We start from the raw sequence: 21,181 nt of genomic DNA on the forward strand, positions 1-21,181 counted from the left end.
GCAGTGACTTACATTAACAGAAAGAGCAGAGCAGGTAAGGAAACAAGGTAGGAGAGTGAATTAGGTAAGTATTGGCAGTATGCGAGTCAGAGACAAGGGATCCTGTGTTGTGCAAAACTTGAAATTCGAGTTTTGTAGGCTACACAATTAACAGCCAATCAATATCTGGACAATGCCGAGAAAAAGTATAGCTGTCGTTGCTACGACACAAGCAAAGGAGGGAGAAAGTCAGCAGCTTATTAGGTTTAGCAGCTGTAGAGGGAAAAAAATAAAGTAGAAACTAGAAGAACGTAATAAATATATTGAATTAGTAAACTGCCATTGTATTGTATATTGAAGATGTCTAACTAACTTTTCTTATCTAATTCAAAAAAACACTAGAACTACTTCGTACAAGACTCTCAAGTTTTCTTTATATCTATGACGATTCCTGTACGACTGCGAACCTTGTTCAATTTGTTCTTGCTCTGTGTCGGTCCTCATGATTTCGAGTTTTTGTCAGAGTTTATTGTATACGAATACCCATGGATCCAAGTGTAGTGTATCTGAAAAATCATCAATTCCAATAGCAATATGTTTGTTTATTTGCCATCACTGCCTTCATCAACACACCAGATTCTTCTTCGTATGCTCCTTGTTCTCTCTTTGTAGTTTTCTGAGAGTGGGAGCAGCTAAGTGAAATCACACAGCATAGAGTTAGAAATAACTGACTGAGTGGTCCCGCTAGCGTAGTCGTTTAACACTATCACCTTAGTGCGAGAGGTGCCGGGGTCGATTTTCAGTGGAGTCTCGAACAAAAACGTGTAACAGATTTTTAAGGCCATCTATCCTGAATTAGGTTTTTTCCTCATTTACATCATTTTAGATACCATCCCAAATGCCGGTATGGTACCTAACACAAATCCTAAAGCACTTCTTTCCTTCCTCCTTTCCCCGGATAGTGTGCTTACCGGAGGACGTCATCCCTCATTTTTGATTAGCTTCAGGCCATATATGCCAGAAATGACCAGCAATATGTACAAATAAGTAAATAAATATTTGGAAATGGGTGATCTAAACAATACCTTTTAACAGCGAAGGTTCAGTTTATATCCTCACAAGTAAGAAGAATCAAGCTAACCTTTAGGATGAGAAACAACACGGTGCACTAATATCACTTAATATGGCAGCATTTCAGGAAGAAAGTGGAAGCTTTCTGACGAAGACTGCTGTTTTTGGTGTTGTCCACAAAACTAGACACTTTTACGATATCCTTTCGAGACAAGACGAAACAAGACAGCACTTTTACAACGTCTTTTCTAGACGAGACAACTCCAAATCCCTCCTTGTGAACAGCAATACCACACCAGGGGCGGATCCAGGACCGACTTCTAGGGGGGGGGGGGCGGTGGGTTGTCATAATGCAACTTTTAAGGGCTCCAAACTCTGGGATAGATTTTATTTATAGATATAAAGTAAGAAAGTTTCCTCTTCTGGGGGAGACGATTGCCCCGATCGCCCCCTGGATCCGCCCCTGTACCACACCAATTTTAGAGCTTTCTCGTGGCTGTGTGGATAGAATATGCGTCTTTGACGTGGGAGACCCGAATTCGATTCCCGGTTAGAGCTGGTGTGGTTCGAATCCGATGTTAAGCTGTAGGTGTACGTCCCATATACCTTGCTCCTGAATGAAACGCTAAACTCACATTTAATCCATTTAGTTATTTTATAGTCAGCTAACGTCAATCTCAATGACAAACTTTGAGATCTAAAGTATATGCTCTAAAAAAACGTAGGATCTGGATCAACTTTTTGAGAGGGTAACTAGTGCAAGGGCAGCTAGCTCTGTATTTTTAAACGTTGAAAAAAAATAATTGAGATGTGGTAGCACGTTTTAAAAGTTTGTTGAGAATTGTCGCTAATATGTGGAGAATGTTTTTGCGTTCAGGTAATTCTTGAATTGGTTTCAGTGGCGTATACATAATGTAATCACGGGAGCATGCAAGCACCTAAGTTCACATTCTTCAGGACAAGTGTGATTTTTTCTTAAATTCCCTTTGTGTACGTCAATGATTTGCTCCACAGTTTATACCTACTATCGTGTTTGTATCCTGGAGAGGTTTTGGTTGATTAGATACTTTAGTCCCAAAAGTACCTAATTTACACGGTATATCATTTTCTTTTATCTTAGCTTAAAAAATCATGTTTATATTTTCTTCAGACTTATTACTTCACATTTTTCTTTCTTTCTTTTTCTTTATATTAAATAATTCTTGCCATGTTCACCATGTTTACATTAGGTCACGTTTCCCAAAGGATGGCATCCTCTGGTCTTTGAAGTTTTCCCCTTAAATTTAATTCCTCCAAAAGAGATTTATTAAATAAACACTGGGAGCGATAAACAATACTTGGCAGTATTGAACCCTTTGTTTCTTATAAAGTTTCTAAATTCTCGACCATCACTACAAAATCTAAAATTCAAAGGTTTATTCTCCTTTCTTTTCCTATTAGATGTAAGCTAAATATAATAAAGTAGAAGTCTTTCTACTCCTTCTCTTACGAAGATTTTCAAATAATGAAGATTGTTGTCGGCAAAAAGTCAATCAGATCAATGAACCCAGTAATTTATACATCCGCCTTTTCCCCAAAAGATTAATGCACCGCGCACCACTAACTTAGTGACTCCATTAAATGTTAGATTCCACGGTGGAAAGGAAGATATAGAATCACATTTTTCTTGCTTTAGTATTGCTATACTAATAGAAACACATTTATGCTTAAGGCTACTCATTTTAAGTTCACGGATTTTAAGATACAGAAGAAGATAGTGATAGTAGCAGTGATGAAATAGGTCATGGGTCACATTTCTCAGCGTCATCCGGGTCTGGGTCTCTCTTTTCAGATCCGGTATAACCCGATGACTCGGACAAACCAAGTGACCTAGACAGAATCAGAGACCCAGAAGCAGACAAAATATCATCTCTGAGGCTTTACTGGAGAATTTTATAGTTGTTTAATGATGTTCACTACTTGAGCTCGAACATTCATGTATTTGATTCTCGGTGTGATACTTCTTAATCAATACACATATTTGGAATATTTCATGTTTTCCCAAATATAATTTCACATTTACTTGTTTTCTCGTCTACGTGGTTTTTGAACATGCCCTAGACAAAGAGAATTAACAAAACATTGTTGGGGTTCAGTGATATTTTTATGTTCTAAATGAAAGTTTTACATGCCCTATTAAATTGTGGCGATCCATCATAAGAGAAACATGTAGCTTATCTTTTCTGTGATTCTGACATGTTTGTACTCCGATGTACCTTCTAGTTACCTTTCAGTGCAATTCTTGACACGTAAATAAGCACAAAAGGAAATTATATTTATTGAAAAGGTAAGGAAAAATAGAGAATTATGTTTGTTAGCAACCTCACTCATACTTCCCGGGGGCGCGGTGGCTCAGTGGTAGAGCGTTCACCTCTGGTGCTTGGGGTCCCGGGTTCGATCCCAGCCCCCGCCAAGTGAACTTTGTGGTGGACAAACACCGTGCTCGTGGGTTTTCTCGGGGCTCTCCCGTTTCCTCCCACTTTCTTCATTCCACCATTTCACTCATCTCTCATCATCACCGTCTCCTTTAGCCTAACCGGCATAACCGTGGGACGTAAAACTTAAAGATTTCATTTCATTTCACTCATACTTCCCATGTGAATCACGACGTTTCGTCTCTGAGTCAATCTGGGTCACCGGCTCTGGTGGGTCATGGGTCCGACTGATTTATAGGTGGTAATGACCCTAACATAACGTATGGAGCCACGATGGACCAGTGGTAGAGTGTTTACCTCTCGTGCGTGGGGTCTCAGGTTTGATCCCCGGAGAAGTAAGTTTTGGTGGACAACATCATGTCCATGGGTTTTCCCAGGGTATTGCCGTTTCCCCAGACATTCTCATTCCACCAATTCTTCTACCATCATTCACTTACCTTAATCATCCGTCTGCCTTAGCCTAAAAGACATAATTGAGGGACGTTAAATTGAAAGATTTCTTTCTACAACATAATGTCTATGAGACGTCCTGAACATATTACATGCCTTAATAGAAATAAGTAGTAGCTATGGGAAAAGTAGCCGATCAGACAGAAACCGATCGAAGTTGAATCATTACTTCAATTTCAATCCATCAAGAAAATATTATTGTGTCCTTATTTTTAGAGGTTAATAAATATTACAAATATATAAGAAATTAAATTAGTTAACTTTTCGCAATTGCTTAGTTTTCTATATCTGTTTCAAATTACAATATTAATAAATATGTATGTTGATGGATATAGTAAACGAATCATTTCTGCAGAATCGATTGAGAAATTCAAATTGAAGAAGTAGGTTGAAGATTGTTAGAAACATTATTGTTTGTACTTTTCGAATAGGTTGAATTCTTTGTGCTGAATTTCGTTCAATGATTAAGTACGTAAGACATATTTTTCTATACCGGATAATTATGTGATCGACCTACGGTAAATTCGTTGTTACTTTCCCTGTAATATTTGTCCCTTAGAGTGGGGAGGGGGCACCGTAGTCTAGTGATTAGAGCGTCCACGTGGTCTCGGGTTCTATTCCTGGCCGGTGCTTCCCAATTTTCGGCGTCCACCCATCGTAGTGAGGCAAATTGGGGAGTCACGTAAATGAAAGACTTGACAGCCACTAGGTCTAGAAAACTCCCGATACAAACACCTGTTAGAGACAGAGCGACGCAGCGCACTAATCAGATGTTAGTCGCTAGGCTGGAGGTAGTTTGCTGGTAGCCGATAGATGGCGTTAGAGCGGCTCAGGCCTTCAAATGGGCTGTTACGCCAAGTGGTCGTGGTAATTTTCCTATAGATTTTAAGGAATGCCTTCAAACTAGAAGAAAAATGACTAAAAGCACAAAGGCAAAAGGGGTTATTTTGCTAGGGGAGGAGGGCTAAGCAGGTTTCGCCGCCAATGTTGATGTGACTTCCCTCTTTTAGCATCCTGGAGTCGCCACTGTCATCATGCAAGATCAATTTTCAAAGTAGAGGTCATTTCCCACCACACTATCTCGCCTGCAAAAGAGCTGAATTTCAAGACCGTTACTGGTTCCGGCAAGAGCAGAATTTGTGTTGAGGTTACTTTCAGCTCTAACCAATGCTTAGAGCACCGATTAGAAGACATCAACACGTAGCAGAAAGATCTGTCTTTTGCGTGGCAAAAGTAAGTCAAGTTAAATTTTGCAAATTTAATTTAAGAACTTTTTTTTAAAAAAAAATCTTGTAAATGGTTATTTTTAAACGAAAATTGCAAAGTTTCGTAAACTGCGTCACGAAAAACAACCACATCCCACTTACCATCTGGCTCAACCGAGGAACAAGCTTATGATGTTAAGTCTCTTAATTGATTAATTTCCCCTCTTTTTGAGTGCCGAGGCTATATGAGGTGGGACCTGCAGCTTAAAATGGGGTCCGAGACAATGCATTTTTGTTCGAGGCTGAATATCTTGATCGTCAATTGTACCCAGCACCGTATGCACGGAAATTAGCGCTTTAGGAACTTAGCCACACGTTTACAAAATGCAAAAAATTTCCTTAGTAGGTAGTCCATAATAATAATCTAATACTTGTGACAAAATAGTTATCAATACATGAGTTGATAGTGTAACAGCAAAAGGAAAATGTAGGGATAGAGCCAGAAAGTATTAGAAGTTTTGCTTTTCCTCACGTTATTTATGGCTCTACCGAACAGAACAGATATACTATACAGATATATATTGTCTACAGAACAAATATATAATAAACTACTCGGAAGTACGATTGTTTGGAAGAATTATATTGAATAAAAAACATTTAATACTCACAGCAAGAAGCACCGTATTCCGCTATTCTTTTCCATTTTTTTTTCCATGGACATAATATGAAGTTTAGCTATTGTCGTGATACTCTAATTAACTTTCACTAGTAATAAAGATCCACTACTTTAAAATACAGAACTAACAATCGCCAAGCAACGTATCACATGTATGTTATTGATTGTTAACAGCAATCATTATAATACCCCCCCCCAAAAAAAAGAAAATTACAATAAAACGTCATTACCGACAGCTTAGCTAAAATTAAATTCTTTCCTGTGAATATTTTAACTTAATTCAAAAAATAAAATGAAGTGAGTGATTCTATTTTTCTGTGTAAAACATTTTAATGTATATTAAACGAAAACTTCTTAACATTCAAAGTAGAATTTATTCAACCAGTTATTTTTTTATATAAGCCTACTAGTAGAATGATTTTATTAAGAACCAATTGGTTGCGCCAGTTGGTGTTAATTTGTTAGAAGTAAGTGTATTTCATCCGATTGTGGGAAAATTAATTCACCATTCCAATTGGTTAAGTCTTTTATCAATGTGTAAGCTATCATATAATTTTTGACAATGTACAAGACAATCTATATATTAGCATGATAATAATAAAAATATTCAAAACCAGCTGAATTTCTATTTGATTTTGCTTTTCCTTTTGATATTTTGAGAACAATAATAATAGATTGAATATCATTTTAAAAACTGTTTCTGTTTCTGAACAGTTAGACCTACTGTATATCGCAAAATAATTAAAAAGTTACTCTTCACGTTTCTTGATATTAAATTATGTTTATTTTTATGTCTTATCTGTGTAATATAAAAATAAGAATACATCTTCATTTTCAGCAGCTCAGCTAAATCAAACTTTTTATGTGTGAATGTCTTTGCTTTATTCATAAAATAAAATTTTAAAAAAGTGGATGAATGTACAGTACATTTAGTCCATTAGGCTAACGGTGACGATGAGAAATGAATGTGGGACCGCAGTAACTCGTGGCAGAGCGCTCGAAAATTATCTATGAGCGAGGGTCCTGGTTTGATCCCAGTTCGCATCAAGTAAACTTTGTGGTGGGTAAACCTTGTGTGTATGGGTTTTCTCAAGGTTTTTTAATTTAATCTCACTTTCTTCATTCCACATTTTATGCATTACCATCACCGTCCCCTTTAGCCTGGGTGCATAATCGTTTGACATTAAACTAAAAAAAAAAAAAAAAAGGAAAAAGAAAAAAGAAAGAAAAAGTAGAATTTGAGAATGGACTCAAAATTTTTACTACTAAACATAGTTTGGAAGGGATAACCAGCATCTCCAACAGAGATGCTTCACTTAGTTTTTTTTGGGGGGGGAGAAAGAGGGGTTTGATATATGATTGAGGGACGAAATATACTCTTCATCTCCCGGTAATTTGCACCTTCATCATATCCATACCCTGAGCAGTATTTGAACCCGTGACAAAGAAATACTACAATTCTCAGTCCAATACTTTACCATCCCAACCAGCAGAATATTATCATTATCAGAAACTAGTGTAATTTACATAAGATATTAAAGTGGTAGATTTAAAAAAAATAATAATAATAACCTTCAACACAAAAAAATTACAAAATTTGATAAAAGTTGCAGTTCAGTACTTACAAAATATATTATGAAGCGAAGTGATCGATCTTTCTGCTGGATTGTTTATCGTTAAATAAGTAATTAAGAAATTAATTCCAACGTCATAGTCCATAATAATCATAAACTCCTTCACTAATCTTTGTAAAATACTGATTACTTTGATTTCGAGGATTTTATAAATATCATATATGCTTACATAGTTCTTATATATCTAAATATTGAATTTATTGATATATTTCTGATACTTTGAAGCTGAAAAAGTAGCGAATCTACCATAACTTTCCTTCAAAACACTTTTTAAAATTCTACTAATATACTCTATGTTATAAGGTTTAACTTGAAGCTCTGAAATATTTAGAATTGTTCTTTAATCCGAAGTAAAATATTTATTATTATTATTATTATTATTATTATTATTATTATTATTATTATTATTATTATTATTATTATTATTATTATTATTATTAATGACGTAGTTATTAAAACCTTTAAAGGAAGAATTCAGAAAACTGCCTTCGTTTATCATTTGCTGAAAAAAGGGGGCTCTAATGCTGCTCAAACTTATGTATTAGGTCCCTATTACAAAAAATGTCTTTTCCTTTCTTTCTGAGTCGAAAGAGCATGGTAAACATTGAATTTATGGTTTAGAATTTTATCTTTCAAATTTAAAATTTGTACATAAACAAACTAACAATTTCTGTGAGTACAGTAATTAATCTTTTATAGACTATTTGAGTTCAGGATAACTTTCACAGACAGTATGACACGTGATTCAATATTTACCTAGAAACTCGTACGATTATCTAATATCCCATGTTTCACTAAAATAAAAAATAATTTTAACATGTGCAGTTGAAGTTTGCCACCATTTTATTGGTATTTAATGAATCAAAACTTAGCCATACAATCTAATAAATTTATTTATCTATTTTTTTTTAAAAATATTTTTGAAGGCTGACATGGTCTAAAACTGGCAATGTGACAATCGCAACATCTGTTTGTCTCGGAATTGAAACCCGTCCTTCCATCTGCTAAGTCGTTATATAAACATTATCATTCGACACAAGAATGATAAGTTTTACTTTCAAGTTTGCTTTTAAAATATTATGAAAAAGATATAAAAAGTTGACTTCGCCTATTGATATTTTTCAGAAGATTTTATGTTTTTTGAGAAATCCTTCTTTGTATACAAATAACCAAACACATCTTTACATATGAGATGGTTGAATTTACAATACACTGCAACTAAAATAAATGCGGATAAATCAGGAAACGAGATTTAAAAAGGTATGCGGACGGAAATTTTTACTGTGAAAACGTTGACATGTCCGCATAAATTCTGACATATGATAACACTACTCATGGATGCTACATATTGTCCTTTCATCACTTATTTCATTATTAGCATCTGTTTCTTATTATATCATTTATTCTAAATCAGTGATTCTCAACCTAATTCCTATCACGATTCCCATTTTATCACATCCTCTTTCCAGCGACCCCTTTATAATTTCTGGTTTGTAATAACCTTGTGTGAGATTTTTAATATACTTATTTCGGCGATCTCACGATATCCATCTATTTCTGTATAGCCCTAATAGTAGAATCAATTTCTTGGATATAGTGGATGTAGTTACTTCCTTAAAAGCGAATGGATTAAAACCAAATTTGGTCAGTTCATTCATATTACAAATATCGAATCCGATCCGTCATGCTCTTCCAAAATGGAGATCATTTGAAAGTTTTAAAACTTCACAACTCCCTTAATTTTGGGTCATATGATAAATAAATAAATAAATAAAGTGATTTCTAATTTTGGTTTAAAAACTTGGCCGGTTGTTAAAAACACTATTGAGTATTTCAAATGACTTGATAATGTGCGTCAAGAAGATTGAACCGAACATTGCCGCACTATGAAATCACACCATGCTCAGGTATCTCATTAGCTTTCAATTTTAATTGTATTTCAATAGCCTATGCAGGTTTTGTTGCATTTGTATTTTTCTCGTATTTCAATATGCAGTTCTCATTAGTTTTATATCGTACCTCTTTGATTTAAATTGATTTTTAAACGACTCTGCACCTGTTGAAAATGTTTAGTAGACCTATTTTTTTTGTTGTTCTTAACAGTATGTGTGAAAATAAAAATATGCCTATCAGAACAAAATTCCAAATAATATTTAAAATATTTTCCGGTATTAGATTTTAATTATATTTTTCTCCTTCACTTATCTTCGCAATCCCCATGATACCCTTTTGAGACCCCCAGGTTGAGAAACCATGTTCTAAATGGTAGAACAGAAAATTCAATAATCAAATAAACGATAATCAGTAATTTGTAATAATGGTGGACAGGATCAGTGGTATAATCCAGCTCACTTGGAGGCGAGAAAGTGTGGTGGGTAACGATCTATATTGCAGCGATCTATATGTATCTCGCATGATGGTCTACGTAGCGGCTAAGTAAACCGGATTCAATCTCCAGTCGTTCTCACGTTAATGGTAGATCCTGTCTTTCGTTACCACGATGGTGCATTAGGATGTGCAATAAGAAAGTAAGGAACTGTAAAAATGCTTAGAATTTCATATCCAGGTATATACCCTATATCCGAATATGAATTCTAATTCAAAAATTCAATAGACAATTAAAAAGATCTTACGGTCTGATTTTGTGTTAATGAATAGCTGAACGATTAGCACACTTGTCTTTACATATACACATCGTGCCGGGCTCAATTTTCTGTGGAGGTATAAGGCTGGCTCAGCGGTAGAGTTTTGACCTCTACTTCTAGAGTCCTGGTTTTATATATATGTTTGAGATGGCCTTATACGTATCTTCGTGGATTTTCTCGTAATTCACTCATATTATTCTAATTCAACCAATTCTTCCATACTAAGTCACTTGGATTTATCTATCATTCGTCGTCTCACGTAATGACGCATCTTCGTGAGGCAAATCGGAGTAGCGAACTCCGATTTGGAAATCCAGAAATAATTGCAATAGGGGGGTCTAAGCACCGATCTCCTTCACGCACGTAACACAACTAAAAGCTGTCTTACGTGGCCACGGCTCCTCGTGGACTCTCACGTCATTTACTAACCATCACCTCTTGCTATAGAAGGAAAGTAATAATAATAATAATAATAATAATAATAATAATAATAATAATAATAATAATAATAATAATAATAATAATAATAATAATAATAATAATAATAATTCAACAGTTGGAAATGAACTATCGATAAGTTGACTGATTGAACTATAAGATTTTCGAGTTTATTAAAATTCCGATATGAATTCCACTTGGATAAAAGACAGCCGCTCAACTAAACAAGAAACACGGTAGTAGAAGATAATATAACACGAAGTAACTAAAGAGAGAAATCTGGAGACGAATTGATTAAAATTGCATGTCAGTTATTGTCTGAGCGCATCACAGATTGATAGAAATTGACTAAGGGGACTGAGCCTCATTCTCCTCTTCGACGTTCCCAATTCAAGTTTATAATGTGTGCATATTTGTACTTATTCCTCATCATCATTAGTTCTACTCTATAGATCATATTCGTTTTCATAGACTATAATTACTTAACTTACATATGTAACAAAATAGATTTACTAACGGAATTTATATGCACTAAGCATATCTGAAGCCATTTTACACTTGAAACAATAAAGCAATCAAACATGAGAAACATTGGTTTAGACCTACACCATCCAGATATTTGTCTGATGAAATTAATGTAAAATTGTGGGAAAACTTCCTTCGAAATTGCAGGCCGCGGGATTCTAATCAGTGACCTCTTGATTGCAAAACGGAAAGATGATCGCTCATCCACGTCCGCTCATTTAGTGTTCATTTCAAAGCTTATCAGACAAATCTACAAATTTTCTTATATCATTTTTTTATAAATTTGCGCACACTACTAGTTTTTTAAAATAGATAATTTGACTCGTTCCCCGTAAAACAAAACTATCATTATGCTATTGTTCCTTATAGATCATAATAATGAAAGGAAAGCTTCTCAGTTTGTAAGGAACACTAATTCTAGTCGCGCTAATAGATATCGCTACCTGAGCTATTAGATGTTAAACTATGCAGATTTACAACTATTGTGACGATGTAATAGCAACTTCAAAACTATATTGTTCCAATTTAACTACCTCAAAATAAGAAATGGGCCGTACCTATGTTTAGATTTAAGCAATAATATTTCTGTAACCACATGCTTAGCTATCTGGTAACCTAACTTCATGTATTAGGTAGAGACAGGGGTAAAAGTGAGGAGGAACGCGGGGGACACCGTCCCCCAACCTCGAAGTAATATGTACGGCGTTTCCTCAGTTCCTAAAAAATACAATGGGCAAAGATAGGCAGGGGGAACGGCGTGGAGTCATGCCGCTACCAACCGTCCCCCCACCTTTTTCAGATCCACTTTTACCCCGGGGTACAGATATAGTTTGATTAGTCTACTACAACCACTCTCATTCAGTTTTGTTCATGAATGCAGGACAAAAATAACAGGATAATGTATTTAATGTGTTTCTGTCTCTCTTTGGTGATACGGCAAGTCCCTAGAATCGCATGGAACAGCTAGTTGTTTAAATAGGTCTAAGCAATAACTTACAGCAAGGGCGTAGGATTTTGACAATTAGTGCGGATGCTTTCACAGTTCATGACAGAGGAGCTTCGAAGTATGAAATACTACTCTGGCTTAGAAGGAGGTTCAAGGGTCTTCCTCCGCAAAGTTTTGAAAATTCTCCCTTCCCTGAAAATGTAGTTTTAGTTATATCTTTGAATGAAAATTGTTTTTTCTTTCTTTTTTTTTCACAGCGGAAAGTCTATATCCTTGAACGAGAGAATGTGCCTTCATAACCAAGGAGGTTCTAGGCAGTAGCGTACGCAGAAATTTATTTCGGGAAGTCCAAACTCAATATGAGGGTATTTTATATTAAAACTCCTAAAATTGCCCCTAAAATTAGGCTAAATTTACACAAAGGTAGAAATTTCGGGGAGGACCCACCCCCATCGTACGTCCCTGGTTTTAGGGTTCCGAAATTCTAATCTCCGGTCTAATTTCTTGAGTCCATTCTGAACTCCGATTGTTTGTGCTATAAGAAGTGGGATTTTCTTGTTGTTAAAAACTACATGTAGAAAGGTTTGTTTGATCTGTCACTTAAAAATTCTCAGCGCCATATAATTCCGGAAATTTATATGTTCACATCCTTGGCAAGGTCTACCCAAAATTTATATTATTCCCCACTCCTCCCGCTCTATGAAAACATCGGGTCATACTATAATTTAAGAAATTTAGTGAAATATTAGAATTTCCCCTCTTTTCTTCTCTTCTTGTTTCTTGTTTCCTCTTTTTTAAAGCTTTTCCCCCCTCTTTTTTTGTGGAGGTGCTCGTGCACCAGAGCATCTCCGGAGTCGACGCCTCTGATTCACAGAGTAATAAATATATTTTGTGGTACACTGATTTGAACGTTTGTAGATGTAGGGCATATGCTGATCACAAATATGTGTCCACCATTAAATTAATAGTTATTAATTTCTTATAGCCATATAACTGGTATCCGATTTCTTTTTCCTTAGGTGAACGCAGAATATTATAGTGATGTATTCGTACATATCTTGACATCAGTACATGAATTTTCTTGTGGTTACTATTGGATCTATAATGATTATCCATAATTAAAGACAATATGTGTCAATTTTGGAGAACCTTAATTAGCATGCTATATTCAAAGAGAAGAATAAAAAATGTACAAGACTCAAATATAAACACCGCTAATTCTAGCTTTGAAACTATGTATCTTAAATAGAAATAACATCTGATCAAAACAAACACTTATATTAATAATCTGCGTTACAGTTTTGGATCTTCGTCAGGCACACTATGAAGCGATTAATTTCTGAAATTGTAACACAAATTATTAATGTAAGTGTTTACTTTGCTCAGATGTTATTTTTATAATATACAAAGTATCAAATCAAAATTTAAAGTACCAATACGGGAAATTGTTTCTTCTGTCATTAGACTACAACTAATTGCGTGTCCAATTAGTTCTTTGAATTAGGTATAATAGGATAAATTTAATTTCAAATTTAAATAAACATATGCATATATATATATATATATATATATATATATATATATATATATATATATATATATATATATAGTTACCATGTTTTCTGTACGAATTGATTACTCTATTGAAACATCCAATGATTTTATTAAAATTCACGATACTGTATTTTTACTTGAGAAATAGGGACTATTTAGTCCTCTTTTCCTTGAATCTACAGTTGAATCCGGCGCACACCCGTAAATTTTGGTTAGGAGGGATCCAATAATACAAGATATTGCGCGTATAGATATAATAGCCTGTCGAACGGGTGTTATTCTACAACCGAAAAAAATTAAAACTAAGTAATTTTTAAGTACTGCTATCATATTTTCACGAAAAATGATAAAACTAGATTGTTTTTATCAGAAAGGAAAGAGTACAGATGAGAAATATGGTCAAATCTTTAGTTTACATCAGTCATTTCTCAGATAAAAAAGTGCAGTTTTATATTATTATTTTTAAATTCGATTTTAGTTTAACGTGCCTTTCAGCAGTGAGGCTATATCACACATGGACTTACAGCTTAATGCGCGACCCGAACCAAAGAGCTCGTGCGAGGAATCGAACCTGGGTATTTATTATTCTGCTTTCTTAAATTATTTCTACGTAAAACAGTACAAGACTGTAAATTTGATAAGAACATTATATTATTCTATACTTATAAATATATAAATAGGGTCTAAGTAAAATGTAGGTTATGATCTAAAAACCGGATTTATATGGTCTACGAAATGGAGATTTAGAAACATTGATTGGGCTATATGATTTAGTGAAATGAATAATATTTTAACTCTAATATAGTTATAGATATTACATGTAATTTGACGCAGATTATATGATTCAAATAAATGTTTTCCCGATATTTTCAGTAAGGAAGGAAAAATACAATAAATAGCAGAGTATTAGCTCTTTCAGGTATTGTAAACTTATGGAGCTTATTAATTTTGTCTTATATCTATTTTTGGTCTTGAAATTATTATGAATTGATATAGATTTTCTTTGTTATTATAGTGGTGTGATATAATAACAGTGGGCAAATTAGTAAATTTATATCAAAGTTTCTATTGAATAGGTATTGTATCTACCGCGCGGAATGTGGCTTAAGTGATAGATAATCTTATGTAATTTAATATTATTTATTGCTCAATAACAACGTATAATAGATGATAGATGATATTATCTTCTCAGCCTATTAAAGAAGTAGAATGTCACTTGACGCAGATGGAGTACGCAAGTCGGTATTATTCGAACCATAATAGGGTTCTTTAATGTTATTCCTATGTTGTCAATAATACATATTTTTTTAAATAGTAATTTTATATGTTGTATTCTTTTCAATGTGATTATTTCGGATATCTATACAAATGACACATTATCTTATGCAGTTACTTAAAATCTATCACGATAAATTGAGGTCCGAATAACAGAGTTAGGTTTATTAAAAGCATTTCACTAAATTAAAATTATCAAGTTTATAAATATTAGAGCTGCATAATTTTAGTGAGTATACTAACAATCGGTTTCATTTAGACTAAAGTCCTTTTTTCTCTCTTTCTCTGTTGTGGAATAAATGTTAACAACTACTTGTTTTGATCTACTGATTTCTACGAATAGATCTTAATAGCAATTGTGAAATTATTTTTAAAGACTTATCTCCGTATCCGACATGCAAATTCTATCTTTTGTACCCCTCCCCCCCCAAAAAAAGCTTTAATTGCCAATAGTTTATAAATTACATTTCCTTACTTTGAACTATATAAGAAAAGAATATTCGTTATCCGTTGACTTGAGGATGATATAGAAACAAAAATCTCCTCGCACAAGTAGACCTAATATTGAGATAAATCAATTATTGGAAAAAGAAGTTGACAACAAAGACATTTTTTTTTCACGGTAAGGTTTAACACAAAACTAACAATAATTAATATGGTTATTAAATTTTCATTGTAAAACACCGACATGTCTTGATTATATAAATAAGTAATCCAGAATCTAATTAAGTACATAATCACTAAATATTATTAACCTAATTGATGGACGCTAATTAGCTTAAATTACGCGGACATAATTGCTTGACTATATTTTGACACTGTATATCACATTGTAATTGCATGCTATAACGATGCTTTATTATTAATTTGACATGTTATTAGGGAAACTACATACATATACGAATATATCGAATACCGTACATAATTCCCCAAAAAGCAGATAGTTTAGAGTCGGAATTAACACGAAAAAAATAAACACGATGAAACAGTCCAAATATAAAAAGAATATTAATTCTTGATCTTTTTCAATCGTATCAAGAAGTTTTCAAATTAGTACTGTACTATTGGTTTGAACCAATAATTACAAAGTTAATTTCCGGGTAACTATGCAAAATAGGCTATATTTAAAGATGTAAAAATAACTAAAAATGTACAAAATTTTTTAAAAATATATTGTTTTAAAGCATTAATGAAATTATCATTACGATTTAGTTGTAAACTAAATAAACTGAAGTTTCGAACTAATAATAATTAATATAATCGTAAGACACAGTGCTAACGTAATTATGAATTAATTAAGCTATTAATCACATGTAATTATTGTTGGTTTACCTGGGTGCAAACTGTAGTCTGAGTAGATAAAAGACACTTGCGAGCTGCAGCACATCTTTGGTAAGACTCAACAATGCGCTGCGGGGATATTTGCCGCGCTTGCCTCTATCAAGGCTCCAGGCGGGTTGCTCTGACGAATAAAGTGTGCCGTTCTCACGTTGGAATCCCGCCTCCTTTGGTCCCATCAGCTACGATTTAGATGTAGCCATCAAAGGTTATATTCCGGCTACACACTTAGTAACATGCACACATACCCACATCTATATATATATGTATTTATACAGGGTGCATATAAACACATGCAAGAATATTAAAAGAAAAAAATATATATATACAGAAAAAAGGTCTATAAATAAATCACTACTAGATGTTTCATACCAATTTCATGTAATGAGATGAAATGGGAGGATGCTTTTAGCAAGTCATTCAAGTCTAATTGACGGATATGATTAATCTGTTTTATGGCGCTAATAAACTTTGTTGTACTGTTATTGTATAGCATCACTTACTATCTAAAATAAAGTTTATTAGATAATGTACAGTCACTGTAATTAAAAACAACTTGTGGAAATCATATGTTAACGATCACCACTTGAGTCCAATTGCTTTGTTATTCTTAGAAATTATTATTTGCGATATTTGGAGTCTACACTTATGTATCCAGAACACACAAAATAGTTGCACGTGAAACACAGAACGAGTTCGTAAACGTACTTTTCTATATCGTGTCCAATATTCGTTTAAATAATTTTGTAAATGTACTTCTCTAAAACATTAATATAAGTTCCTATTAATTATAACATTTTGCTATTGTATTCTGATCAAATCCAATGACACCACACTAAAATCGCACTATATTATTACTATCTATAGAATAGTAGAGTATTTTCAATAATTCTAACTAGCCAAAACTATTACCACACTTAGTAGCGTATTTCTTTCACAACCACGCAGAGAGAAACGTATCTATATAAAACACACCCCTTTCTACACTACTTCATCCTGCACACTAACCACGTTTCCCTCCTCAATGTCTCTTGCTAAGCTGTTGTTCCTTCCCAGCCTGCCCCCAACATTTTCTTTAATTTAGATCGTAAGCGCTGATTGCTCTGTTCTGATTTTATGTTTCTAGTCTAAATTGATTGCATTTAGCGAAGCCGTCTCGAATAGGCCGCCTTCAAAATGAGTTTAATCCGCGCTTCTAAATCTAATCTTTGCTCGCCTATCAAAGTGAAAGGTTTTAATGAACGCCCTAAACCAAACAATTAGAGGGAATTTGCAAGCTTGATGAAGAAGAAACCACTCTACACTTTACCACCACCATCACTTAGTAGCTACAAGTGGTAGTGGTAGTGATAATAGTAGTAAGAGTATTAATAGTGTTAGTATTAGTAGTAGTGTTATTAGTACTCACCTATGCTGCCGCCACCTCCGATGTTATTCAGCATAGCGCCGCCAGGTCGTATGGAAAGAATCTTGAGAATTCTACCGCCCAGGGCGGCCACCGCACAACGAACTAAATAAAAACTGTGACACTTGAAAAAGGTCTGATGGAAAATTTTTCAGTTCATGAAAGAAAAACTAGAGGAGTAGGTGAAACAAAAAAATACGAACAAAAACAACAAAAAAGGAGCCACGACGCGAATAATAAGAACCACCGACGTGGTGGGCCCCCAAAGCTGGTTGACGGATGGGTGTTTGTTGGTCTGTCTTGATCAAGGAATTCCTGTTTGGATTTTAATACGAAGGAATCACGGCAGTTCAACTTTTGTCATCGACAGGGCCCGCCCGAGAGGCACGCGGCGCAAATCAACCAATCATAGCTGTCGATTCCGTTCAGCCAACGAATTCATTGTGTCAGACAACGTCCCCCGCGTTCCCTCGCGCTCATTTCTGGGCGGGTCGATCTGCTGAGAAAGAGGTGGGGCTTGCTTTGGGATGAAGCAAGGATGGACAGGGGATGGGGAGGGGTCTAAAAGAGAGACGGCCAGAGTTCTGCTGGAAGAGGCGGGAGTTTTGCTGGTTGAGATGTTTCTCCCAGTTTAGCTCTGCCTTAGTCGCTGGCAGGAAAGGAATGGAACACAAAGCGAAGCGCATTTACGAACATCACCGAGCAACTACAAGCATGATCACAGATTTTACTATTTCCCATAAGATTTAGATAAATATTTGTTCTATTTAAGATGCACTTTAGATTTTCATGAATTATGAGAAAGAAAACTGTAGTCACATAATATGGTCAATGTGATTTTTTTTATAGCTGAGAAATATACAAATTAATCAATGAGACCCTCCATAACATTACTTTGAACAATTATTATCAATTAAACAGTAATTTATTAGGTAATTTTAGAAGCGGTATGTGCGTCACTGTTAAGAGAAATTAAACAATAGATACAGTCTGCTACTTAAAGGTTTATATTTTTCTTTATTATTATTAGTATTAGTATTAGTATTAATAATAATAATAATAATAATAATAATAATAATAATAATAATAATAATAATAATAATAATAATAATAATAATAATAATAATAATAATAATAATAAACCTAATAAAACTCTTCTACCAGAAGAAAAACAACTGCATCAAATTGGCAAACGAAAGCTGTAGGCCTATGTTTTAACTCTAGGGGTATATAAAAATTTGTTTCGTATTTCTCGAAAACTACGCATGATAATCCGCCTCCAAGCATGTGATTTTTTCATTTTAATATGATCTATCAATTGACATTGATCTTATTTTTGGACAATGCCATTTTGAAAAAAAGCAAAATTAAAATTCAAGAGTTGAGTTGATTTTTGAGTTTAACGTCCTGTTCAATAGCGAGGTTATATGAGACGTGGACCTACTGATTAACGTGGAATTCGAACCACATGAGCTCCCTCTTTGAATCGAACCCGAGTCTGCCACACCAAAGGTGCGTAGGCTAACCGCTTAGCTACGAACGAGCTCTTAAAATTCAAGAGTTAATCATAGGTCTAATTTCTGTTATATAAATGAAATTAAAATGTCAGTTTTACGTCCCACAGTTATCCCGGCCAGGCTAAAGGAGACGATTATGAGAAATGAATAAAACTGGTGGAATGAAAATGTGGGAGGAAACGGGAGAAACTGGAGAAAAAATACGGGACACGGTGTCTGAACGTCTATTATAGTATATTTCATTAACCATGCTGTATATTATCATCTTGCTGGTGTTATAGACTAATAAAGGCCTTTACGTCTACTGTAAACTTCATGACCAATTTCACCTTAATAGGTAGCATGATTATCATAGAGAATTACGAAAATGAAACTTACTATACAATATCATCTTAGTAATGTCTATTCATGAGGGTATACTTTGCCCTCATTTGAATAGGATAGATGGCACAGTTTTTTGATCAGCATCAATTTTTAATTTACAAAAAATTTATTTTCTTCAGTTTCTTTTTGAAACTAGACACTGACGCGTAGTCGTATCATTCTGTTCTATTCACTGAGTGAGGTAGTATATCGATTGGTAATAATTATATGTCTGATCTTTAAATTTTTTAAGCGTTAAATGCTAATAAAATTGCAGACTTTTATATTATAAACAAATAATGTGATTAATTCTATCATATTTCATTATGCATTACTTCATTTTCTCATAATGCGTCTTTACATTACAATGTTAAACAACTGTATGGTATAGGGGATATAGAGTGTTTAATAAATTCTAGGTTTTTCTTTGGGAGGTTCTTAGCTCTGAAGAATAGTATAATGATAAGAAAGGGTCTACCGACTCCTGTACACAATGACAGATACTAAAAATTGATTTTATTTCACAAGAGAAGATTTATCTTTTCTAAATGAAATGAAATCTTTGAGTTTTACGTTCCACGCTTATGCCGGCTAGGCTAAAGGAGACGGTGATGATGAGAAATGAATGAAAGGGTGGAATGAAGAAAGTGGGGAGAAACGGGAGAAATCCGAGGAAACCCATACCCAACACAAATTTTACTTGGTGCGAGCTGGGATCGAACCAAGGACCCCATGCACCAGATTTGAACGCTCTACCACCGAGCCACCGTGGCCCCTTTATTTTTTCTAAAATGAAGCATTATATTCCCAGTATACAATTTAAGAATATTATGAATAAATTATTATTAATAATAAATACCACTCAGATATAAGCATGTTGTCGTAAATATCTATTTATCATACTGTGCTAATAATAGATATGAATAAATTTCAGTTTATATTCCTCTTATCACAATACAGTTATTATTATTGCAAAATTTTCTTTGAAATAAAGTACTCGTGTGTTGTAATTATCAGTATATTAATATAGACTATGTTTTGTGCTTTGATATTTACCTTATATTTTGTGCTTTAATGCAACCGACTTGTGTGCATGTTCGCCTTTTGTAATTGGCTATGTGTTAATTTCCTGGTAATTGATGTAACTTTTGCTCATGTATCCATTATTAAATTGCACTATTTTTATTAGTATTTGCTCGAAAGTTGATTACATTTACTCGACTCGACTCGAGCCAAAACGAGCTAAATCGAGCTTAATCCTTTCTAGTTTCAAGTACTCTCTTCAAGTATCCTACATAGACAACATAATTATCTATGATACTACTATCACTACCACAACTTAATAATAATATAACAACACCGTGTATAACTATGAAAGATAGGCGGTTTGTATCTGAATACTAAAAACTAGTTGACTGCAGATCTCGATCGTCGAGAAGTCTTCAGGAGGTAAGGACATCGTTCAAGAGGCTCTGGGTTTGAGTAGCAAGTATCCGGGGTCGAGCTAAAAGTAGTTAGAAGTTATAGGTCGCCGGAAAAACATGTTCAATATACTCGGTCCGGGTTTAAGGTTGTCAACGGCTCGAGTGGCTCGGCTCCCAGTTCATTCACTATCGAGCCGAACCAAGAAGTAAGCCGTGTTAACAGTTCACCCAACCGAGCCGGTTCGAGCCGATGGCTCACCCG

At 34.4% G+C, this 21,181-nt stretch overlaps 1 protein-coding gene across 5 annotated transcripts in view; it reads right to left on the bottom strand.

Annotated features, from left to right (window-relative positions):
- The window catches only part of LOC145678327 (homeobox protein orthopedia-like), a 347,476-nt gene extending 329,493 nt beyond the window's left edge, over window positions 1–17,983 (bottom strand). Inside the window, exon 1 of one of the 5 annotated variants that reach the window (XM_081748344.1) lies at window positions 17,619–17,983. In XM_081748344.1, coding sequence (XP_081604470.1) covers window positions 17,619–17,652 — 34 coding nt within the window. In that variant the 5' untranslated portion in view covers window positions 17,653–17,983. Of the gene's footprint in view, window positions 1–16,204; window positions 16,365–17,618 lie in introns of those variants that run through there. The other 4 variants (XM_081748346.1, XM_081748342.1, XM_081748345.1 and 1 more) reach the window with 4 other exon arrangements.
- Between the last annotated feature and the right edge of the window lie 3,198 nt (window positions 17,984–21,181).

The sequence above is a fragment of the Thermobia domestica genome, chromosome 2 (assembly GCF_964235325.1).
Source record: "Thermobia domestica chromosome 2, izTheDome1.hap1.1, whole genome shotgun sequence".
In the NCBI taxonomy this organism is placed as follows: Eukaryota; Metazoa; Arthropoda; class Insecta; order Zygentoma; family Lepismatidae; genus Thermobia; species Thermobia domestica.